Source organism: Xiphophorus couchianus, chromosome 12 (genome assembly GCF_001444195.1).
Source record: "Xiphophorus couchianus chromosome 12, X_couchianus-1.0, whole genome shotgun sequence".
NCBI classification, from domain to species: domain Eukaryota; kingdom Metazoa; phylum Chordata; class Actinopteri; order Cyprinodontiformes; family Poeciliidae; genus Xiphophorus; species Xiphophorus couchianus.
Genome location: NC_040239.1, coordinates 27,014,720 through 27,040,879, shown reverse-complemented (window position 1 = coordinate 27,040,879; position 26,160 = coordinate 27,014,720). Strand labels below are relative to the sequence as shown.

Below are 26,160 nucleotides of genomic sequence, written 5' to 3'. Positions count from 1 at the left end.
TGTCTTAGCACAACTGAAGAAGCTAACATCCACGGTATTCCTCGTCTATTTCTCTTAGGGCTATGGCCAATGAGCGGTAAGGAAAATAAATGAAGGTACTGAATTGACTGCTTTGCAAACACTAAACTATAGCATGTAATATCACAATGTTTTAGTTATGCTCTACCAAAAAGCCATAAATAGAAGAATTTTCCGTTAATAATTAGAAGTTACCTTTCATATAACAATTGGTGAGTTGGCGAATCTGTGAAAAACTCACCTGCAGATTAGTTTATGATGAGTTAGTACAGTAGTTGGTCATTTATTTTTGCCACTGCCAGAATTTATCTATCTTTACGAAAATCGAGAAGAACAGAAAGGTGAGAATCTGTTAAGGCGTATAATAAAAACTGAAACATTTCCTGGTTTTCTCACTTTGTACATTGAATCACACAGTAGACTTTAGTGGCCAACTTATCAGGAACAATGCCTTTTACACTCTTAGAAAGAATGCAAAGTATTTACTTGATAGCGTAAGTTTGACAAACATTGTTAATGATGCAGAACCTGCAGAAATACTTGTCTCTCAACAACTTGGTCATTTCATACCCAACTGGACATTCTGCGCTGACCTTTGTTCTATTAACAGCCACCTGGGGAATGTTTTGTAGCCTCTATGACAACTTATACTTCATGAATTCACTTTTACAAAGAAAAGCTAACTGATATGCTAGCTCAGTTATGGTGTGAGACAATGTGGGAATTAAAATCACAAACAAGGGTTCAGAACGGCAAGAAGCAGGTAAGAAACAGGTAAGTAGGCGAACCGACCAACTGAGATCGTCCTTATTTTGACTATTTCTGAACGTCTAACGCCAAATGCTGCCTTACCAGGAACTAGCTCAGGTCATATTAGGCCACAGTGTGTTATATTAGGCCTGTATTCATGCACAATGCAATAAGCAGATGGATGAGAGAACAGAATCTGAGGGGCCCTTTTTGTTCCCCCCAGTGCCTTTGGTGGTGGATCTGACAGGACGGGGGGAAACAAGAGCACGGCGAAAAGCCCTGCTTAAAAAGCTCCCAGAAACACCATCCTTGTCAGCGGTGTCACAATTAGAGACGAGATCACTGGCACTTCCCGGCGAGAAATATCTCACCGCCGCTCCTCAATGGAACGCTTTCGTTTGACGAACGCCCCTCAAAGCCGGGGGTTTTTAAAACGTTTTGGATGGCTAATCACTCTCAGGATGAAAGGCCCCGGCATGTTCGTTTGTGTCGGCGCGGGGGAGCTTCCCTTGCCGTTTCGCTCGCTCTGATTCTGATTGTTTTTGTTCGTTTTCTTTTTTTTTGTTGCAGCAGGCGAGGCAGGCGAGCTGGCAGGCAGCGCCGTTTGAAGGTGCAGTCAGACCCGAGCGCAGGCCCGATGCTTTGTAGTGATATTTCCAGCAGCACAATCTCATTACTTTTTGACGTGGGAGATGCATGCAGGGGCGGCTTGTCATTTCATGCTGTCAAAAGTTCTACAGGGGATGGGATGGGGGGGAAGGGGGGAGCAGCGAAACTTCAATGACCTGGCTCATCAAGGATGAATATATTAAATCGAATATCATAGATAAAGCCCAATGAGCGCTGTTATCAGAGATCTTTGTAAACCTTATGTCTGGTCCATAGGGTATTGACGGATCTTTGTCTCTCGTCCGTAAGACTGTAACAACGTCTCATCTTCCAGACTGCTTTACTGTATGCCCAGTTGGGTGGATTAATTTAGAATACAAAAAAAAAGACTTAATGGCAGCATCATTCACCTTTCAAAAGGAGAGGACAGCTCCTGCATAGTTTCACATGAGAGAAGCGCTGACAGTTCTCCCCTCAGGAAAACGCCTGGGGTTTGTCCCATGACGTTGATTTCACGCGGACTCCTTTCAATGCCGAGAGAGAAATTAGCTCTGTGTGAGACGCTGCCTGGCACCGACTGAAGCGGCTGGTTACCATGCAAACCCCAGCCTGTTGCTGGGGCGACTGTCCTGAAGTGCTTCCTGGGTAATTTTTGAGGTCACTGGTTTGTGCACGCCTATGTGCTGCAGATGGGCCCACCCTCATTCAGGGCCCGGCGGGAGCTCTTTCATTAGCCCAGTGAATGGCCTTATTCATCCCCTTCGCCCCAATTGGTCACGCTGAGTCTCTGCAGAGGGGCCAGGACAAACTTTTCTCCCTGATCTTCCACGCACCACCCACCTTAGTCAGGCTTTACTTTTGTTCAGGGTGGATGGGGGGAGGGGAAATGTGGTGGCTGGCACTCACAAAACAAAAGTGATGAACTACTCGGTGTATGTAAAGTGTGACTGACATATTAGCTTTTTTTTCCAATTAAAGTTGCATTATGTAACTTTTATTAAAAAATATACTTGTTACATATTTGTTAAAACTGTCAGTATGGTATAGGATATATAATCTGCGAAAAGAAATTGAGCTCATTTGCCTTCTCCAAGTACTACTTTTGCTAGCTACATACGTACAGACCTCGGTTAGAAACAACCACTCAGATTCAGGAGGAGGGGCTTAGCATCATCAATCACCTCATGTATGTGCTGCTTACACCCTCTCCATTGCTCTCCTCTATGGTGCAGCTTCTTCCTGATAGCAGAGTTTGCCAAGATTGCTAAGGCTAGTTAGCATGGTTACTGATATTGGCAAATAAACAGCTTTCCTGTAACCACATGTTGTTTTTCTGTCATTAGCACATTGAGCAGCTCGTACACGAGCATGTTTGACAGCACTTAGACCCTCCCCCTGGCTCTGATTGGTTGTATTTGACCATGTGCAGTGGATTTCTTGAAATGGCAATTGTAGTAGCTCAGGGAACAGGTGGAGAAGATCCATCTTTTGACAGGTTTTCTGTCTCATAACATGCTGTCACAACATGGTGACAGTTTTAACAAATATGTAAATAAAATACATCTTTTTTTTAATAAAAGTTACATACTGCAGCTTTAAAGAAATAATAAAAAATAATGAAATTGAACACAATTTGCATCAAGACACTTATAGGCAAATAAAGTAAACTCCGTATCCACTCAAAATTTGTTGATCTGACATAAGGTGTTGGCTGGGGGTCCTGATCACATTATCTATCGGGTTAGTATGGGTGCACTGATACATCAGTCAATTGAAAAATGGGCCAATTTCCTTAATTTTAGGAGATGTGCAACTCGACTATTGATTGATACCTGTTATTGGTTTACTGTCTGTCATATCAAAACCTAACAACACATGTAGTTGTGTTTTTCAGAGCAAATTCTTTAACAAACTTAATTTTTGTATGCACTCCTTGTAAAACTGCATCCCAGTTTGTGTACATTATTTTGTGGAGTTAATCGGGGTGTTACAGAGAGTCTCTACCCGTTTCCTTCTTTACGATGATGTTTACAGTGAGAGAGAGGAGATGGGGGTCCATGTCTGGTTGTGACATGTGGTATAGCTCTCAGGATAGCAAAAGAAAGTCCAGTTAGCTCAGCCTAAACACAACTTATTATATTTTACCCCTTTAAAAACAAAGACGTAAGACATAATAATGTTTTAGCTAACCTATTGTAAGAACATAGTAACCTTCCTTATCTAGCTAACCCTGAGTTGGAGAAGCATGTTGAGGCTGAACTCCAGAGAGAAACTGTGACTGTCTGTTCGTTGTCTAGAAAAGGAAGGAGAGACTGGATTATCCTAAAAGTCACTGATTGAAAAATAAAAATGATGCTGCCCTGTTTTTAAAACAAACACTGAGTTGATTTGATGAGGTTTCTTAAAGAATAAAGTATTAGACCGTGTTCCAAATTATTATGCAAATTGAATTTAAGTGTTATAAAGATTACATTTTTTGTTGTGCTATTAAATTTATAGATGGTTTTGTGTGTCAGGGCTCCTTGAATCACTATAATTAATTTCAGAGAGCTGGTTGATTAGTTTGTCTGGTGAGCTCAATTAAAGGAAATCTACTTAAGAAGGATGTTCCACATTATTAAGCAGGCCACAGGTTTCAAGCAATATGGGAAAGAGAAAGGATCTCTGCTGACGGAAATCATCAGATAGTGTTGTGCCGTATGACAAGGTATGAAAACATTAGATATTTAACGAAAACTGAAGCGTTGTCATACTGTGAAGAGATTTGTGGCTGATTCAGAACAAAGATGGGTTTTGTACAGATAAAGGCAAAATGAGGAAGGTTTCTGTTAGACAAATTCATCAGATTAAGAGAGCAGCTGTTAAAATGCCTTTACAAAGCAGCAAACAATTATTTGAAGCTGCTGGTGCCTCTGGAACCTCAAGGTGGAGGATCCTCCAGAGGCTTGTGGTGCATTAATCTACTATTGGGCCCCTAACCAGAGCTCACAAGCAGAAATGGTCTCACTGGGCCCAACCGTACATGAAGATTAATTTTCAAACAGACTGGTTCACTGATGACTGCTGTGCAACTCTGGATGGTCCAGATGGACGCAGTAATTGGTGGTGGACGGCCACCACGTCCCAACATGGCTGTGACGTCAGCAAGAAGGTGGTGGAGTCATGCTTTGGGCTGAAATCATGGGGAGAGAGAGAGAGAGATGGTCGGCCCCTTCAGAGTCCATGAAGGTGTGAAAATGACCTCAGCAAAGTATATGGACTTTCTGACTGATCACTTTCTTTCATGGTTCAAAAAGAAGAGCCGTACCTTCAGTAGCAAAATCATCTCCATCATGACAATGCACCATCTCATGCGGCAAGGAATACCAGTGTTTCATTGGCTGCTATGGGCATAAAAGGAGAGAAACTCATGGTGTGGTCACCATCCTCCTCTGACCTCTGACCTATTGAGAACCTTTGGAGTTTCCTCAAGCAGAAGACCTGAGGGTGGAATGCAGTTCATATCAAACCAGCAGCTCTGGGAAGGTTTTCTGACATCCTGCAAAGATTCAAGCAGAAACTTTCCACAAACTCACAAGTTCAATGGATCTAGAATTGTGCTGTGATATCAGAGAAGGTTCTATGTTAACATGTAACTTGGTCTGTTAAGATGTTTTTGATTGAAATAGCTTTTGATTTTAGTACATGTGACCACTTAATGCTGCACATTCAAAGAATGACCGTTTGCAGTTCTTTATAATCCATAAAATGTTTAGAAAATCTGCTGTGCATAATAATTTGGAACAGTGCATTTCTAGTTTTTTATTTTTGAAAAAAATACTGTTCTCATGGGGAGCTTTGTTCAGTAAAATTTGATTTATACTGTAAAAGTTCATGACTTGAAAATTATACTGACCATCATTTGCATTGACCATTTAAGAAAATCTGAGAAAATATCACTTGCATAATAATTTGGAACACAGTGTAATATTGAGCTATGCTTATCTTGAAATGACTCCTGCAGAATTTGTGCAGACTTTTGTGAATGATGTATGTGGTGACAGTTTGTATGAACTGGTTAGCAGAAGAAAGTTAACTAACTCCATATGACATTGAGGGTTATTTGATGAGGAATAGAATAGCAAGAGAGTACAACTTATTCAACACAGATTTGAAAACTGAAACTAAATTTACCTGGTACATTTTTGCTTAAGCGTGTGCCAATAAAAATCCAAAGAACTATTTTAGTTGGAGTGTTTTTGCTCCTAATTCCAGAAATTAAAGGTAGGTTTTTTAAAAGCCATCATTTTGCCAAAGTAAAGTTTCAAGAACCTTATTTCTAGCTCACTGTCATAAAAAAGGCACTGCATAAAAAACTCAGGCAGAGTTATTTCATTGCTGTTTCCACTCAGTCCATTGAGTTGCCTCGGTAGCTGCAGTTCATAGATATTCTAGAGGGTTCTTTACAGCCTGCCTCTTTTTGGCACTTAAGTAATTCTCAGGTCTCGCCTGGTGAGAAGTGACTAATTGTCTTGAGTTGTTAGTGTGCTGGGAATGGGGACCCACTTCAGTCGGTGACAGGGTGCACAATAATTTTGTTTTTCCCGTCCCTTCTCACCCCTCTCCCTCCACCCCCATCTTTCCCTTCCCACCTCTCTCCCTCTCGTTCTCCATCTTGCAGCAGATTTTGCCCCTGTGCTTCTCAAGCTACTGAGCTGTAAAATTGACTGGACAGCAGGCAGTATACAGAATGAGACCTGGCATCATGGACACACTAACCTTGTGGAGGGCCACTGCTGCTGGCTGCACCTAAAGAGATGGAGACAGAATGTCAGCCATATTAGACTGAGAAAGGTTCAACGAGGAAGAAGGAGAGACCAGAGGGAGACAGACACGGAGAGACATATTGTTTCTTCATGACAAAACAATATGGCAACTTGGCAAAAGCAAATCTAAATCAATATGAGGTGGGCATAGGCTCTACACGCAGATAGAAAAAGGATGGAAACCGCACGAAGAAAAAAGTGGAAGCATTAGAACAAACCTTAGCTACAGTATCACGGTCAACATGTTGACACTTTCGGTCTTTGTATTACTCAAAACTTATCATCACTGACAAAATGTAGATATTATCATCAAATAGGTAGGGACACGTACCAGGACAGCTAAACGTATCACAGCAAGGTTGCTTCATTTTGAAATCGTTTTAAAGATATTAATAAATGCTTCCAGAGGTCAGTAAAGGTCAACCAGCCAGTCTACGTTCACAGAATCAGTGGTGTCGTTTGTGCCGTTATAAATTTTTCAAATTTTAAAAACAACATTTCCAGAGGTCACCAGAGATAACCTTGATAAAAAATTAATTGTGCTATGTTTGTGCAACTTAAAATGTGGAAGCGCAGCTTATTGATACCAAAACAATATGGCAACTTAGCAAAAGCAAATTTGTTTCATTTTGCAAATATGGGGGTGAGGGGGTTGGTTGACCTTTGATCTTTGAATATCTATTAATATCTTTAAAAAGATAGTGGCAAAAACAAACTTTTTTGATGCCCAAACATTTGACACCAATGTTTGATTTAAATGGGTGAAAGGGGCAACTTTACTCAGGTTGCTTTGGAGGATGCAGGGTCTAAAAGAAAAGGTTGTCAGTTTGGGGACATTTTCGAGTTTATGTAATATTCTGCATTTTCCACAGAAGACAAATGGAAACTGATTTTACCTGCTAGTAATGCTAATATGCCAACATGTCAACTGTGATGACTTGGTACTTCTTCTAAAACTCCTCTCTTCACACACAGTGTGACGTCGCCTCTGCCCTTCATAGAAATAATTAAAGAACGCTACAAATAAAACACTCTGAATGTAGCTTGTTTGGCGTTCTTAAGGAGATAACTGGAATTGACTGGAAATGGCGGCAGAACAAAGCTTTTCAAAAAACCGAGATCGGAAATCAGCCCCGAATTGTCTGATTGGTGCCTCTCCGGCAAGAAGGTGGTTCCTGTATCAGTGTGGATCCCACCTCCCCTGTAATGAATTCAGCTCGTACCACTAGTCCTGGAACAAATCTGAGCAATCAATTACTATGAATCACAAATAGACTGGCTGCGGTTTCGATGTGAACAAATGGCGCTTCGGTCTCTTACAGATGATATTAGTGCTCTGAGCTTCTTTCTCTCCACAAGAGATTAAGCAGGTTTGTACTCTCTCAGGCAGCCAAGCGCTCTCTCCCTTCTGCCCCCTCTACACAGCGCCCCCGCCCCTCCAGGGTGCTGCACTATCATTTGCAGGAAAATTACTTCAGTAATGAAGAATCCAGGCCCATAAATCCTTGTGGCCTCACCTTCCTTCGCTGCCCAAGTCTCGCTGAAGAGCTAGTAAAAATTCCCTTTAAAAAATTCATAGCGCAATTTTGCTCAAATCCCTCCCAGCAAGCACAATTATGGAACTTTCATCTCAATTGATTTATGTCTTGGGTAAAGAGATGAGGGGGCATCACTCAGTGTGTGTGTGTGTTGGGGGGGAGTCGCGGTGGAAAGCAAGGTTACGGGGTTTGGAGAGAGGAAAATAACAAGTGGTAAATCATTGTTTTTAAACCGGAAGGTGTAGAGCCTTTTGTCAATTTCTCTGGATGTTTGTTGTACTGCAGGTGATGTACACCGAGTACAGACGAGGAGGAGGAGGAAGAGGTAAGGCAGCATTTGAAAGTAGAAGTAAAACAGCAGAAAGAGGGGAAGGGGGCGAGAGAGAAGGAGAGAGAGGGAGAAAGCGACGAGGGCAAAAAGCAGTATTACACTTGATTAATAACACTAATCAAATTATACAGTGTTCCACTGTGCCCTGAAATCTGGGGCCATAATGTCCTCTAATAGCGAGGTTCATGGAGCTAAACTTCAGAGGGAAAACACAGCGCTGACTGCTGCACGCCTTAATGAAGGCAGTAAAACATCCATTTCCAGAAGCCATGAAATGAAAGGCGAGATTGTAGATGTGCACCCAGTGGCTCCCTGACTGCAAAAAAAATAAATAAATGAATAAAAAAAAAAAATAAGAGAACAAAATAAAACCCCCACAGAACACAGCTTTAGAGACAGGCAGAGAGATGCTTTACTGTCTTGGAGAGAGAAATGACAAGAGAATAAAACACATGTGGAGTTAAAGGGTAACGCCAACAACAAGGAGACATGAAAAAAAACAGAAAGAGAGAAAGAAAAAGGCTGATGAAGCGGAGACAGAGAGGCAGGTTGGCAGATACTCACAGGGCTTCATTTCCAGAGAAGTCCTTCTCTGGCATGAAGACAGTCATTTGTGTCTGCAGATTATGGATGAGCTCGGTTGCTTTACTGTGTCTGTTATACTTAGTGCTGCTGAAAGCAGCCACAATTCATCACTATTTAGCTGCTGATGCACCTAACCACACCATCCTCCCCCTCATCTATATCAATACCTTTCCATTAGAGAATCCCATTGTCCACTCAGGCATGCATTGTGTTGATCCATCTTTCCCTGCATATCTCCAGTTGTCCACCCATTCATGTGAGCAATCGCCCAGGCATTCATTCATACATCCCTCTGGCTATTTGTCCATCCGTTGTTATATACATTTATCTACGTATGCAGAGACTCCTCGATCATTTGTTCACACATCTATCAATACCCTCAGTCAGTAAAAGTAAACCATGCACATGGTATATGACCTTTGCACCATGCTAGCTGCTGGTATGCTAGGTTTAGGTTATCCAAACCTATTGCTATTGCTAGTTTAATGCTACAAGAGCACCAGTAGCAAAAGGGTTCAATGCTATTTAAAGTAACTGAGCTTCAGTTCTTTGATTCAATACAAGATAATTTAGTTCCACGCAATAAAACATGGTGAAGCAAAGGAAAGATAACAAATAACAAAAAATTTTCAAATTCTCTTATTGCTACGGTAGGTGCCTTTTATGGCAATATATTCTTTTTACATAATTTCCTAAAACTATCGCTGTGCCCAAGAGATAATCTGTGAAAAAGAATTCTAGCTCCTCTGCCTTCTCTCTGTGGTCCTACTGCCATCTGCAGAAACAGAAAAACACAGCTCCAGGTTTGAAACAACCAATCAGAGTCAGAGGGAGTGCCTTAGCACTGTCAGTCATGCTTGTGTACACGCTGCTCACACCCTACCCTACTGGTGGGTGCACAAATGCAAGCCACCATTAGCCATGCTAATGGTGGAGAAACAACCTAATGTTAAAGGAAAACCGTTCATCCATCATCATCGCCAGCGGCCATGATTGCTAGCTTCCACATTCATGGCAGGTCAGAGCTGTTATGAAGCAGGGAGTAAGGGGAAAGGCGGAAGTCTCTTGCATTTCTATAACCATTTAAAACTTTAGTTTAGCTTAACACTAGGGCTGAAACGATTCGTCGAATAATTCAGGTACTTTGATTACTGAATATCCTGGAGGGAAATGATCTGCCCTGGAATAAGCACATTGTGGTCAGGTCGGACGTTTTGTGTGTTGCAGGACAAAACTCGTTTCCGCTACACCTATACTGCTGACGCTGTTGATTCTATGTGCTATTTCTAGCTATGGAGAGAGAAGTGCCAAGAAAATGTTAGAAACTGTGGAGAAATTTTAAACTATGCGGCACTTTGTGATAACATAGCTTGAGGAAAATAGCATTGCTCCACTCCAAGAAAAGCAGTGGAAGAAGAGCCCTTTGTGATCTCATTTACAAAACAAATAACAAAAGCAATTGTATTTTACTGATACAAACATTAAAAACTAGTGGATCTCAATTTCACCCAAAAACAACATTTCAAACTTCACTTCCCACTTCTTTTCTTGCCAGATGCCTCAAAGATGTAAAGAATTAATCACAAAGTATAGAGCGGTGTGTAGATCTACATCAAAAAGAATGATGTGTTTCAAGATTATTGCTAGAAATTGCATTTAATCAACTAAATTGCACAAGTTAAAAACAATCAAATCAGTTTTAGCATCTTGAGTTGAGTAAATACTACTTCATTGTCCTTTGGGCAAGAATTCATCAAGAGAGCTGACGGGGGGAAAAAAGAGAGAGAAAAGAATAACAACAACAAAGCTGAGAAAACACAGATTGCTATTGTTATTATTATCATAATTACAGTTGTGCTTATCATGCAAGCAGCCTCAATCAGGATGAAATACAGTTTCATTTGATGAAGCTTCCTGTTTTGACTGGCTGGAGTTCCAGAACCGCACACTTGGCTGGCGTGCCAAAAACTCAATCAAGCACAATTACTTAGCCATCAGATAGAAATGTAATTGATTTGAAAGCTGACATGAGATATAACTACATTACAGTAGGGGCACAGCGGGGAGTCTCCTGGGGGACAGGGCCTACGGGGAGCTCATTACCGCCAAGCTTTGAATTATTGAGTGCTAAGGCTGTGACATTGAGGAATGGAGGCGGGCGATTGGCTGCAACAACTCGGCAAGTGTTTATCTCAACTTACAGCCATTTAAGACATCTGATGGAGTTATCTCCCTGCGCATGAATATTGCAGAGGATGAAGTTGTAATGGTTTATAATTGAAAGGGTTCAGACCAAGATGGAGTCCAGGGTGCACGTCGTGTCTGTTCTTTCAGTTCTCCTGTCGTCGTAACGACCGGAGCCAAACAAAACACGGAGTTCCATCCAGCGGCGGGCCGCTTCCACGGAAAGAACGCACTCAGTCCTTGGGTCCCATGTTGAGTGAATGTCTTTAAGTTGTCACTCCTTTATGTGGGAACATCAAGTTGTACTCAAATGTTGGCAGCTCGCTGTGTCGGCAAAGAACGAGGCTTTCAAAGGTTCTACTTTCACTTAGGCTCTTATTTTTGCGTTTGCTAGGCTTACTAAGTTTGTAGTAGGGGTTGAACGACTTCATATTTTTTTAAAGGTGAGGTCAACAGGTCAACATGTCGCTGTGACGTCATAGAAACGCAAGAGAAAATGCTTTATTACTTATATTTACAGCCAGGCATGTCAGCATAACAAATGTTGCGGGAGGATAATTTGCATTACCCCTTCGGTAAGTTATTTCATATTTTCATACAATTCAAAGTATCTGACAAACTCACCTAGTCATTGTAGAGAAAAGAATTGACTAGTTTGTAGTTAGCAGCATAAGAAAAAGTATTCACGACATGCTAAGTTCACATTTTCCCACATTAAAAACACAACGCCACTGTGTTATCAGTGGGATTTTATGTCATGGACCGGCACAAAGTAGCGCAGCTGAGATGCAAAACTAAAATAGTTTCAAAAATATTATCAAAATCAAGAAATTGTACTATGAATTTGTGTTCAGCTCCCCTTACTCAGATACCCCTAAATAAATTCTATTGTAGCTACTTACTTTTAGAAGTCAATTAATAAAATAAACTCCATTTATCTTGTTTAATCGTAATGTAAATGCAGCTGTTCTGTGAAGGCAAAAAAGCATCACAAAGACAGAAACACTGAGCTATTTGGGAACAATGGGCAAAAAAAACATCTACAGCTTTGCACTTGTAAAAACTAACTTTTAGCTTTTAGCTGTAACAGCAGCAGAAAGTAGTTCTACAAAATATTTACTCAGGGGCGCTGAATATGAATGTGTCCCAGACAGATTTAGGATCATTTTTGAAAGCCGTGCCACATTTCCCTTCCCCTCTAATCACGCCCTGCTTTCCCCCATAAAATCTCAATAAAACACATGTAAATCTGTAGCGGTGATGTGAAAAAGTTCGCCAGTATAAATACTTCTGCAAAGCGCGGCATACGTATTATTTCTGAAGTCGTTTGCCAGCAGCCATATCCTTTTAATACTTTTCTCAATTTGTGCTCTATGCAGCTTTCTAGATACAAAGAGCTTAAATTAGGTGAAAACCTCCCTTGAGACAGAGAGGGCTGAAGAAATATATCTGCCTGACCCCGATTAGCAGACTATGAGTCTTTTCCCTAAAGTGCTGAGAGATGACTGTTGAGAGGATAAAGATATAAGTCACTGTGGAGGGGCCACCGGGTCCCCAAGGAAATGGGGGCCTGTCTACCTCTGGGAAAGCTCTGCCCCTTAGGCTTCTGCCGCTGATCTCTCTGTCTCTCCTATCCTCTCTATCACTCTTCTCTATCCTCGCACAGCCCTCCTGTGAGCCTTCTCACGAAGGAAAAAAAAAAGAGAACTCAATTAATTCAGGCAAAATGAGAACGAGGGAGGAGGCGGAGGCGACAGGAGCCCAGAGACACGCAGAACAAGCGGGAGAGAGCTGGATGTCAATCTGCAGCCTGGAAACGGCAAACAGACCATAGGTTGACTGTGCCTGTGCATTAAGTCTTTAGCTGAGTTAATCCTCTCTACAGTATAAACATGGCTGCCGAAGGAATGCCCTTCATTAGAGTGAGGGATGCTGGGTAAATAGTCAGGTCAGCAAGGGGCGGGAGGAAAGGGAGAGAGCAAAGCGGGAGAGCCAAAGAAGGATTGGGCTGACGAGATTTAAAAGGTAATTTAACTCAATCTTCAGACGTGTTGTTTAGCTAACCGATGCCTACAAGGGATTCACAGATGAGCGTTTCAGTAAATAGCCATAAGAAGATGCTGGTTTACAGTCAGTTTTATGTTGGTATAATATTCTGAGTCGCAGGATCCTTAGCTGAAGCTTACAATCCCACAGTAGACGCTTTCAATCGCTTGTTAACACATATGGAGAGTCAACCAATCAGATGGCAGCAAATCTCAAGGTGAGGACTGTTTGTTGGCATTTGAACCTGAAGTACTAAAATAGAAATAAAGTGGGATTTAATTGACTTTGAGTGTGACTGTTAGCACCAGAAGGACAGATCTGATTATTTCCAAGACTGTTGATCTGCTGGGATTTTCACCCACAACCATCGCTCAGGTTTACACAAACAAACAGAGAGAAGAAGAGAAAATGTGCAAAGAGTGGCAGGTGAGTGGACTGAAAGGCCTCATTAACGTCAATGATAAATGGAGAAAAGACAGGCAGGTTCCAGATTAGGAAGGAAACAATCAGATTAATCATGATGAACCGATTCTTGAAATAATCACCTGCTGATTTAGCAATTGATAAATAATCAAATGGACTTTATAGACTCTAAAAAGGCCTTTTAATGAGAGAACATGCTCAGAGCAGTTATTAAGCCAAAACTGTGTATATACATTTTTCATTTAACTATCATCTGTACGTTCTACCCAAAACTCCTCAAGTAAAATCGTTTTAACTTCACCTGATTCAAATTCTGCAAAAAAAAAAGAAAGAAAGAAAAATCTCCTATAAGCACCTTATGCTATCCAATTATTAACTAGTTATTATAAAAAATTGTCAACAGATTATCCCTAGAGTGTAGTGATGTTAAGTCAAGCAGAAACAGGTGAGCTTTTCACATGTTGATGTTAGAACTGTTTTCTAGCTGTAGATGCATCCTTTGCTACAAATAGTTGAAGTATACACTTCATGTGTTTTTACATTTTAGGGAATAAAAAGAATGTTTTGGTTTTAAAAAAAATAATTATTAAAGTGTTTCTAACATTGTATTAAAAAGCTTAAGGCAAAATGTAACATTTTAAGACAATGACAGAATCATCAATAGATTAATCGATTACTAAAATAAGTATTAGTTGCAGCTCTATTCCAGATAGAGAAAGGTAACAGAAGCTAAATTAGCCACTCATTACAATGAAGGTATGCAGGAAATCATAACTGAATGTTTTTGGGGAATGGTTTTCACACTTTGGGCCTCTTGCTAGCAGTTGGGCCTTTTGTTTAAAGACCGCAGCCAAACTGAGCACTGCTGCTGACCACCTCCATCCCTTTATGGCCACAGCGTTCCCATCTTCTAACCAAATCATCTCAAAATGGTTCTCACAACCATCTCCAATGGCCTCTAGAGTCACCTAATTAAAACCTCCCCCACCTGACATGATGGATGTGCAGCCGACAAATCTGCCTCAGCTGCAGAATGATGTCATGTCAGTACGGAGCAAAATCTCTGAGGAATGTCTCAGACACCTTGTGGAGAATTAAGAATGTTCTCTACTCACTATTAGAAAAGTTTAGCAAATATAGGCCCATTTACACTGAGCTGCTCTTTAGTTAAACCGTGACAACTTTGTTGCGATCCAGCACCAGAACTTTCTGAAATCCAGGTTTTAGAGTGAGACTTTTCTGTAACACCAAAGTATACAGTAGATGTGAAGTTTTCACACAGATGAAGAAGGCCTGGCTGTAGGGTTTATTCTATGGAGAGATGAATTCACCACAATGTCTGATAAGGAATATATGAGTTACATCAGCACTTCGTTCATGGGAGACGGCATCGCTAGTGAGGTGCAAGCTAAGGGTCAAAAAAACACATGCGTTTTCAATGACATGCTGAAATAGCTTTGCCATCTAGTGGCCTGGCATGATAACTACAACTGACTCAAAGTATCTTGGATGCATCTAAATGTGGAACTCTTTCCCAATCAACATAAAAAAATACCGGCATTGTACGGGCGGCGGATTCGTGTGAACATAGTGGCTGCTATTCCTATGAAAAGAAAAGTGGCCTAAAATGTCGGTATATATATTAGCATACAAGCGTAAGCTGTGTAGTTTGCTTGAAAACAAAGCAGCCTATGTTGAAGATGAAAAGTGCAATGGGTCAGGAAAAAAAAAGATCAATCTGTTCCATGAGTTCACTGACTGGAATAGATAAAACAAATAAAAACAAGTGGTCTATTTCCCTCACTAGTGCCTTCATTAGAGCTGTAAAATGTCCCCTGCACCCAGTGCAAGTGTTAGTAAGCAGCCGCTTTGGCCTTTAATTTAACTGCAGTACATATTTTTATGTCGTACCAGCCTCAACTCTGCGACAAAAACAGGAAAGTGAATCAGGAAAGTCAGAGAGGTCCAACTTTCCAAATGATGAATGTAGCTCATCTAAAGAAGCAGGAGACTCTGTGTCAAATGGGTTTCTGTGAACATTCATCTGCCACAGGTACTTCAACAGTGACTGAACAAGTCTGTATGAACATGTTTTGACGCTCTTTGGAGGCTCTTAATATAGTTACACTTCTAGGAGCTGAAGGGAAGGGAAAGAGGGAGGCGGGGTCGCCAAAGTTCATGAAATAAATAGAGGCTGCACGAGCTTTTAAAATTACCACGAGTCCTGAACTTGGAACGGCGTCTGAACCGAAACTGCAGACTAAAAGCACAAGACTGTTGAGCGAAGTACGTCAACTAAGTCATAAGACACCCTTAGTCAATGGCTGATAGTGTTCCTCGCATTAGCCCAAATCAAAATTAGATCTATCTTGAACAATCTAATAAAAACAGCCATATGATGACACTTTCCCTCATTTATGCTTTCCATTTTCTCCTCTGCAATCCCTTCAAGAGAATAACTTCTCCTTTGTTCACAGGGCCTGTGAAAGGAGAACTGAGCTGTAATCGTGTGCCACCATCTGTGTGGCCTAAAATAAAATTCATCAGAAAAAACTTTTTTTTTCTAGGTCTATGTCCAGTTGAGAAAGCATAGAGAACTCAAATGGCTCTAATGAAGTTTTAGGTCAAATATGAACCAATAAAAGCATGAAAACTTATTAAGAGCTCAATTTACTACTTAAGTGGACGGTGTTGTCTTGTCTTATCCAAACATAAGCTAACACTGATCTGCTAAAAAAAATAATTGAAAAAAAGCAACCTAAAAAGTTTGTTGTTTAACAATTTGTTTCTAATTACCCATAAAATGAGACACTTGAGCTTTCTGTGAACAGTGGAGTTGTGGAAAATATTTCCCTTTTTCACATTTTGTCAATTATAGTTGTCTTTAGGGGCAAGTTAACTATAATTGATTTACCCCGAACAACGTTACTTTACTTTACAACTTACAAAGTAAAAAATGTTTTGAAGATAACTAAAGCTCAGTCACATTGGACAGGGGCCTCCATAAAAAAAAAAAAAAAAATTTCTAAATCTTGTCACAGATTCTCACTTGGAATCCTTCTCCGCTCCTCCTTTACTATCCCTTTAATATTCAATATATACTTTTGGTCTGTACTCAATACAGACCAAAAGTTTGGATACAACTGTGTGTCACTCTGTCTGTGCCAGCCAATTTCTCATTGAATTCAATGAGAAAGTATGTCCAAACTTTGGGCATACAGAATATTCATACAGTATGTCCAAACTTTGGACATACTGTATGAATATTCTGGAAAAGTGAATTTATTGCAGTAACTCAATTTCTTAAGAGAAAAAAAAAAAGTTTTACACAAAAACTAATATTTTTAAGCCTTTATTTTTGTTAATTATGTTGATTTTCTGCTTACGGTTAATGAAAACATAACATTTGTGATTAATATTTTATTGTCAATCAATATGTTTAATACTTGCTAAAAGGTAAATCCTAATTAGGACCCTAATCTTAATTGGTTGAATGTGGTTGTAGAACCAAAAGTTACACTTCAGGCTCATCTGACCAAGATCTGTTTTTATATGGATTGTGGCAAAGTGGAAATTGGAATTATTATTCAGCAATTACTTTTCTTCTTTTTTAAATAACCTAACCTAAATTTCTCCACAAATTTCTCCCTGACCTGCCTGCTGTGTTATTTGGTTTTCAAGATGCTGTTTGTTCACTCTTGTTCTCTCTACAAAAAGAAACCAGACACCTTTATATAAAAAAAGTTTCTTTGTACTGAGAGAGTACTTTTAAAGAGAACCGCTTTTATTTAGGGTAATCAGAGTGAAGAGGGCTGAATATAAACACAACATTTTGAAAACCATGAATTATTTTCTGTTTAATACACATTCCTGGTGTGGTTTGTGTTGGTCCGTCACAAAATTACAAAAAATAAAAATAAAAAATACATCAAAGTTTGTGGTTGCAATATCACAAAATGTACAAAAGTTCAAGCACTTCTATAAGGCACTGCATGTCTGTAACCTCGGCTCGATGTCATTGCTCTGGGGGAAAGCATATCTTTAATGAGATATCATGTCAGTCTGTATGTAAGTCTAGCAGGAAGGAAGGAGGGGAGGCGGTGAGAGTTCACACTTAGCTGCGTCGTTGGTGGTGATCCGTTGAGAAAACGAGAGAGACCACAACCTATGTGCCTATTGTGCAAACTTGAAAAACCACAGAGTGGTAGAAGTTGCTAAAAGAGCAGATAACCTGCACATGGGCTGAAACCGCAGCCCAACACAAACCGAACCTTCAGTCCTGACAAATAAACACTCGTTTTCTCTTCTCACCTAGAGCTCAGAGGAGACGCACGTTCACATCAGAAGCTTTCACACACTTCGATACAAGTATAAAAATATCCCCTCAACTCCATCAAAAGACAAAGACTGGATACAGTTTCGTATCGAAATGGAGTGACTAATACTCTGGATGTCTGTGGCTTAACACTAAAGTGTCCCTTTCTGCTGGGCAGTTCAAAAATACAACACAATGAAAGACAAATGATATCGCAAGCTTATTGAATGCTTGACTATGAAGCTTCCAGCTCACCCCCATCAATACATCTGAATCCCCAGACGCCTGCACTACTTCTCCTCTGACCTGAACATGACACCAGGACAAGAAACACCAGGCAACCATTTAGTTTTGCTTGTCCTCCCGAGGCTGTCTGGGCTTCCAGAAACATTACCCTCACGTTCACTCTAATCCCCAGTGAATGAAATGCAAGGTAGCCTGTATGCAGACAAAAAAGAAAGCCCAGCCAACCAGGTGACTGCGTATCAGTGACGGACCACCGTGGTAGCCGCAGCCATCAAACATGGCCGACGTGACGCATCCCTTCTTCCGTCCTGCGCTTAGCCTCGATGGGCGAGATATCGACTTACGTCGAGCGGGTTATACTTCAAGAGTCATTCAACGTGGGGAACAACTGTGCACGGTTCAGTGGCTTTTGGCTGGCACAGACGGAGTGCTGTAGATAACGGCAGCGTTTGGAGCCGCAGGGTATCAGTTGACCCGGACCAATTATTCATAAGGCCTTATTGTGATGGGTGCCGCTCCGATCAAGTCAGACAGAAGCAGTTGAGAGAACAAGAACTGGTAGTGTTGGGTGTCAGGAAATAAAATGTAATCCCAAGTAAGTAAAAAAAAAAGAAAAAAGAAAAAAAGATACGTCCATAAGAGTAAACAGAGTTCTCCAGACAACGTAGGATGGTTGGTGGATAGGAGTTGGAAAACTACAAGTTCCTAAGTGAAGGTTTTAAACAGATAAATTGTGATTGGTAAAATAATGTTCCCAGGCAAGTTCAGACAGAGCTTTTCCAAATCTACACTGGACCCAAACATTTGCTGGAATGAGGGACCACAGCTGTCCGCCAACACTTGAGACCCTCTATAAAAAGGCGTATAACTTCCTTTTTTGATAGTTCAAACACCAAACATACCTTGATATGCATTAATACGCACATTGGAAACCATCTTAGTACAAACATGGAAACCAATATCTACGGTTTTCCTTATTTCCTCTCTTTGTATTTGCAAAAGTCACCCAATCATGCCCAAAAACATTTCAGCTTCCCAAGCTGGATTTTTGTTTGAATATTTCAGAAATCCAGAATAGACAAAATTGTTTTGTATTATTTGGAGTTATTATATTTAATATATTTATTATATTTAATAGCTGAATTTGCCCATATGACCTCCATATGACCTCCATATGGGCAAAGACCCACAATATCCCCACTGCAACCAAAACAGTTACATGTATTTTATTGAGATATTGTGCAGACATTCACCTTCCACTAGGTAACAACCTGAAACACAGACCCAGGGCAACAATGAAATGATGCAGTCCATATCTATGTTTTAGAATAGTACAGCTAAAGGAAACCCCTAAATCCAATTGAATATCTGTGCAAAGACATGAAAGTTGAAATTCAACGGATACAAAACTCTATTCCTCAAATCTAAGCAGTTTTGCTAATAAAAATGGGTTTAGATATGCAGAACGTGAGGAGATATAGTCGCAAAAGGTTGTTCTACAAACTATTGATTATTCCACTTTTTTTCATTTAAGCACTACTTCTGTTGGCTCATCACATAAAATCCCAGGAAAAATACACCAAAAGCTGAAGCTGTAAGCTGAAAAAATGTGGGAAAAGTTCAGGGCGTATGCAGCCTTTCCCAAAGCGCCAGATGATGAGCATGATCTTCAGTGGCAGAACACAGATAACATCATTAAGCCACTCCCCGAGAAAGACTATTATGCTCCAGGGCAGAAGACGCTCAACATTTCTGCAAAAACAATCAGAAAGGAGCTGCTGAGAGGAACCTTTGAGGCACGAACCCAACGAGAGCTGACAGAGAAACCTGGTAGAAGCCGTTCACCTTTTAGCTCGGATGAGAAGATCTGTTCACATCTATTTACAATCAAAATGAGCCGCAAAAAACGCGTACCCCCAAGCAGACACAAAAGCCCCACTTATGTGGAAGCACAACAGTGTGGCAATTATCGGAGAGAGGAGCAATGCTGGATCGGTTACAGTTGTTGAATGTTAATTACAGCGTTTTACGGCGTCGAGGAGATAACGAGTTAGCGCCTGGTGACAGCAGCGACACGTCCTTTAACGAGAGCCGTGGAAATTTATGAAACTTGAGATCAGGAACAATGAGGCGTTGCTGGCTTGTCAGACACTCTGCTGCTCACCCTCCCTTAGTCCTAATGAAGGCGCACGCTCGTTCCTCTCCTTCGTTTCCCCACCTTCGGTCCAAAATGATTGCTATTCATTTAGAATGGGTAAAATAAATCTGTAAATTGGGACGTTATCTTTGGCCAATCTAAACGCTTTCTACCCACCTGCTAACGCCATTATGATTCCCTGTTCACCTCATCTCAAATGTATGAGATAGATTTTTGTTGTGGTTATTTTTTTTTTACCTATGAGGACATATTACAGAAAATTGCAGACGTCCCTATCTGTCTGAAGCGAGGGATCAAGAGCTGGGTAAAATCTGGGAAGCCGTAGCGGTCATTCTGTAAAGCCTGGTTTGAAATTTAGGTTAATGGAACCATTATTAGGGCTCAGCTTTAATGCCCGCCATGCTTAAGAGGATACATACCCTTCATATTTAGAATAATCCCTGGAAAAATCTTAAATTCCTCCCCCCCGCCTTCCTCACTCTAGCTACGCACTTTGAAACAGCAGAGGTCAGAACCTACAGAAAACAGGCCAGATGACTACTAAAAGTGAGGAGTTATAGACTTGCTACAGAGGAGAATAAGAAACATTCTTCTTCTTTTGTACCTAATTCTAACATGGAGTTACTCCTACGACATTTGTGGGAACCTATATTAGCATATATAGCACTTTATACATGGGAAGAAAAGATGGAGCACCGGGATGGTGTTCAGATGTCAATAAAAACAGGTGTTAACCAGCTTAGCAAACATGTTAAGAGCTTGGATAATCCTAGCCTGGATCCAAGCGGGGCTCCTGCTCTGGAATACTAATGCCCATGATGCACGCTAGAATCACACAAAGTTGATTACGGGCTTAGACTAGTCTAATACAAGTGGAAGGAGGCGTCAAAGCTTAATTTGCAATTAATTACAACCAATACATGTCCCTTTGTCTGCCAGCATAGCCATATATGAATCTATATTTTTCTGTAAAAATTACTTTATCTGCGTTGGAGTTACGATCCGCCCCCTGAAAAGCACTAAGGTAAGTTTATGGAGGACTTGTTCTGTAAATTAAACATTAAATATACGGTTCAGTTTTCTCCCAACTGGTCCCCATCTGGATAAAAGGTCTGCTCATCTTAGAAAAAAATAAATAAATAATGTCACACACATGACCTTGTGGTGTTTATCTTTCTCGATACGACAAAAGCCCCTAAAACAGGCTGATCCACGCTTATCCTTGGCTAAGCCTTGGCAGAATATGCCATGTCATTGAGCCCCAGCAATCAACACCACCACTGTGTGTCCAGGCATCAAGTAAGCAGAGAAGGTCCAGATCGTCTAAAGTAGAATGTTAACCTCATATTTCAAACAAGAGAGGATATAATATCTAATAAGTCTTTTAGACTCCACATTTTTAAGGATAAAAATGAATGCTTGCAGAGAAATGTGTGTAGAATTTTTATTTGGACTGTTTGTATTAACATGGTGGTGGCAGAATCAACAGAGTGAAAAACGTATGTTAAAAAAATACATGCATTATCAGCATTTAAAGCATGTTCCCTCATTAAAAATGTAGCTGCAGTGTTATCTCGAAACTTTCATGCATGTTTGACAAATCCTTTAATCTCCCGTGGCAACCATTCAGCTAGACAAAATCCCAGGGTGGACCTTGAGACGAAACTCATCGTCGGAGCCGAGATTTCCAAGAGTTTGAGCTCCCGCCTCACAGAGCAGAAGTCCCCACTCTGCTAACTGCAGGTGACTAGTCTGGAGGAGCAAACACCGGGTAGAACTGTGCATCTGCTGAGCTCATCATACAAGCTACTTCTCAGAGCAACACAGGTAAAAATGTTGTTAAAGGGTTAATAGAGACACAAAGGCCTAATTTCAAGGTGACAAATTAAAAAGTCTAATTTGTTTGAAGTCATGTCATATAGATAACATTTTTATGACACATTTTTATGTGCTGGAAATGAGTACATCTGCCCAGGCTGCAGATTGTTCCACTGATTTTTTTATTTATTTATTTATTTTAAAAAACAATAAAACTTCTCAAAAAATTACATGACATATTTTGAGTTTTCAATAACGTTCTGTTGGTTAAATTGACCTATTTGACTGAACCAGTAAACATGTCCCTATCTGAACACAACAGACAACACCTACAGCAAAGCTTAAACACACCACAAATCCATATTCAGAACATAGAATGTGCCCCCACACACAAAAAAGTGTCTGCAACTAAAAAGTAAAGAAAAATAAAAACTAAAAAAAGAAGTAAACAAACCAACAACTCCGTCTGAAAGCACTTAAACGGAATTAGAAGTCTTCAACGATCTCAAAACACGCCGCCGCGTCTGTTTGGGCAAAAATAGGCTAAATAAATGCGTCAGTCATTTCTGTTTCACTTAATCAACTGTGAATGCATCACCTCGCCTGCTGCATGCATTCGTACAACTTTACATGCCACCGCATAATCAAATCAGCATCTGGTGTCAGGGTTGCTTGTGGTTCGGGGTGCTCTCATTTGTAAACACCACCTGCCAGTTCTCACTCCTCTTCACTTGCCGGGTGACATTAGTACGAGCGTGAAATGCGATGTGTTTTGCGCTGAGCAAAGCTCGGCGCCGCGTACATCTGAGTCTATCCCTCCCCCCCTCCACCTGGAAAGCAGGCGTGAATAATCTGTGGTCACCTAACTCAGGAGAGGTTGTCATGCATGAGACAGCTGCCAGACAGCTGCAGTAACACATGAAGACCAGATCCTTAAATCCTCCCTGAGTAACACAAAATTATTATTATTATTTTCTTGTGTGTTTGATTTTTTTAAACTTCCATGCCAGATTTATTTTCTAAATAACTTTTGCTGCCTTGCTACATTTTAATTTTTTTTTGCATATTTTGTAATCATACAGCCGCAAACTTCAATGTATTATTTTGCTATTTTGCCAGCACAAAAAAAAAAACATAGTTTCATTTTTAATAATAGAAATCAGAATAGCATGGCATGCATTTGAATACAGTCTCATGTACTGTGATATCCCTAAACAAAGTCCAGGGAATTCAATTACCTTCAAAAGTCATTAAACTGGTGAACAGATGCCATGTGTGTGTGGGGGCGTGTGTGTGTGTGTAATTTAGTCTGAGTATAAATACAGCTGTTCTGTGAAGGCCTCAAATGTGTGTTAGAGTGGCAAGGGGAAAATTATTGTTGAAAGAAAGCCATAAGAAGAAATGTTTAAAGTTTTCACATGCTGTGCAGGACATATGGAAGAATGCGCTCTGGTTTGATGAGATCAAACGCAAACTTTTACAAAAAACCTGTTGGACTTAAGGCCTTCCAGCGGTACACCAACTCTAAACATGTGGCAAAAGCTTCTACGGAATGATTTATGGCAGTGGTTCCCAAAGTGTGGGGCACGCCCCCTAGTGTCTTTTGCAAAATCTGCAGTAGGATTTTTTTTTCACACCACGAGTCATGTGATCAACAACCGGATGTTACTACTGGCCGAAAGAACGAGGAAAACGACATGAAATGATAGGAGGTAGACGGCGCGGCATGATTTTTAATTACTCATCGCGTGAATAAACTTATTCATGTGATTTTATTTGTGTTTTTCTTCTTCAATGGAAACACCACAATTGCGAAATTGTGTTTTTGTCGACATCAGCAGAATATCGACACTACTGAGCTTAACAATGAAAGAGAGACTGATGAAAGTGTGTGATGAAGTCATTCTGAAGATTCTGAAGAAAAAGACAACCTTAGTGGTTTTAGTGCAGAGGAGGAACATGAAGATGGCAATCAATGACTTCTCCTGGTGGGCGACTGTATTTGCAGAGAGGCACTGTTTGGAAAAAACATTTACTCGTATTTGTGTATGCTACCGTGACGCATATTTCTTGCATCTTCTTACAAGAAAAAAATAAGAAAAAACTGCTTAAATATGTTCTAGTGCAACATGGACAACTGTGGTGCACAGACAAGTGCAGCCTATGGATTTTTTTTTTTTTCTTAGTTTGGAAATTACAGTAATCTTAGTCACCCTGAGCTATTTGGTAAAGAAAAATGTGGGTTTCTACATCTGAAAAACTGCTAGAAACCTACCAAAAAAAACATTTTTATTTGTAAGAAGTTTTTACTCGCAAACCATTTGTCCCCAGGGGTGACTTTACTGTGGCAAAAGGTGGGCAAGTTCAAGTGGTTTTGCGTACCACAATCAAGTCTATACCAATAGCATGAGAAATATAGTTTTAAAGTAAAGCATTAAAGCTTAATCAGACAGAAGACATTTAAAATTAGAGTTCTTATTGCTGAGCCATTCTGATCTGACTGATGTATTCCTGGACACGGTCAAAATTGAAACTGACCACCTCATACTTCCATCAGCAACCAAGAGAATGCACATATGATCTGAAAAGCGACACACCAATATTTGCTGCTTAAAATGCGATAACATAAGCCCGTCAGATTAGAATCTGTCAGTTTTCCTTTTGATGAATGTCCACCAGGCGGTGAGCTTTGAGGAAATGAGCAAAAGATAGAGAGAACAAGTGTTGGGGGGGAAAGAACACACAATTATAAAAGCTTCATTTCTTCAGAGAACCATAAAGTCTCGTCCCAGAAGGGCAGCTGAGCACAAATCAATTTCTTTCAGTCGATTACAAGCACTGAGGTTCTAACCTTCATTTGTGAGTCTAATACTCTTACAGTTATGTAGAACACATACCAATTAACCAATTCTGCAAGAATAAGAGGGCCATGAACTGACGCGATTATAGAGGCTGGGCCCCCGGGGAGGTTGGGTTATCGGCTCAGGAGCATGGAAAACGAGGGGCACGGAAGCGCCAGCGACCAGGGAGTGGGAATAATAATAATAAAAAAAGACACAGGGAGAGGAGAGATGGGAGCCCAGGAAAAAGTCATTTATTAAGTCTAATACTCTGTGAAATGTTCCCATGGTAATAAGGTAGGAGATTGCGTTAATATCAGAGAACCATGCAGAAAAGGTCACTCGATATCTGCGCCGCCCACCGGGGTCGCGCCAACGGGAGCTGCTCAAACACATCTGATAATGCTCTCAGCGTCGCCGCTCGGCGCCAGAGGTCGAGAGGATGGGAGCTCAGGGAAAGATGTCATTTGTGGAAATTGCACTGATACGCCGCTGTGCTTTGACACTGTTCCCGCTGCAAAAGCTTTTGGCTTTTTTTCCCCCAGCAGACAGCTGTACGACAAGCACGACGCGATCCACGAGCCGCACGCGTACGGCTCCCGAAGCACGTGATGCTTTCCACCAAGTCTTTGATTTTATAGTCATTTATCTCTACAAAGACGTGAATACAAGAGGAAAAAAGAAGAAGAAAAAAAAACGCGTCTTGGTTTCGTTTGGTTTATAAAATATCTGTGGGCATATGAGCTCATGAAAGGAAATGCATTAGACACACTCGCCATCTTTCAATAAATCTGATTTTTATTTTCCTTTCGGTTCCGAGGCTGAATAAGCCTCGGCAGATATGCGAGGATCAACACATTGTCATTCACTGCCGAGGTGCACCTTAACCACCGCCCTCGCAGCCACAAGATTTATGGTAATTCCTGATAGCATGTGATAGGATGCTGCCCATAAAACCCATGTGAGGCATGAGTTTCTATGGTAACCCTTCCCTCTATTTGCCAGCCCTGTGAGCATTGGCGTTTTGCTTTTTACCCTACATTGTAGGCGCCATCTATTGAAATGCGGACTGCGGGAATGAGATGCAGATTCGTGGCAAAGCAGAGACACAGATGTTTCCTCATTGCCTTTTAATCTCCTATTCCCATCGCGACTGGCAAGAAACATTCCCCTTTAGAAAGGTAATTGGAGGGGATGAATAATAAACCAAACGAAAACAGGCCGGTGTTTATTGGGAACATTTTAACATTTAGAGAAATCACACTTTATGGCTATTTGTTAACACGCGGAGACTAAAGCAAGTGCAGCTTTCCTCTCTGGAAATACTCAACCAATGAGCTTTAACTTGTCTAATCGGGAGGGAACCCATTGGGGTCAGGCAGAGGAGGCTATTGCTTTTGTTTGTTAAGGCAGAGCGTCAGGGGAAGGTCACAACAACCTTTTTGTCTGTTGTTTAAAAATATTTCTTTCCTAATGATAATGTGGTTAATAAAT

At 40.7% G+C, this 26,160-nt stretch overlaps 1 protein-coding gene and 1 long non-coding RNA gene across 10 annotated transcripts in view; one reads left to right on the top strand and one right to left on the bottom strand.

The window, feature by feature from the left end:
* fbrsl1 (fibrosin-like 1) overlaps nucleotides 1-26,160 on the bottom strand; it is a 353,758-nt gene that overhangs the window by 129,651 nt on the left and 197,947 nt on the right. For 7 of the 9 annotated variants that reach the window (XM_028033124.1, XM_028033119.1, XM_028033125.1 and 4 more), the window contains exon 5: nucleotides 6,136-6,165. The exons of the other annotated variants lie outside the window; for them this stretch is intronic. In XM_028033124.1, coding sequence (XP_027888925.1) covers nucleotides 6,136-6,165 — 30 coding nt within the window. The remainder of the gene's footprint in view (nucleotides 1-6,135; nucleotides 6,166-26,160) is intronic. 9 annotated transcript variants of the gene reach the window in all.
* LOC114154245 (uncharacterized) lies at nucleotides 6,195-19,522 on the top strand. Its single transcript, XR_003597533.1, has 3 exons — nucleotides 6,195-6,612; nucleotides 18,042-18,044; nucleotides 19,512-19,522. It is a non-coding gene; the product is annotated as an uncharacterized LOC114154245 (long non-coding RNA).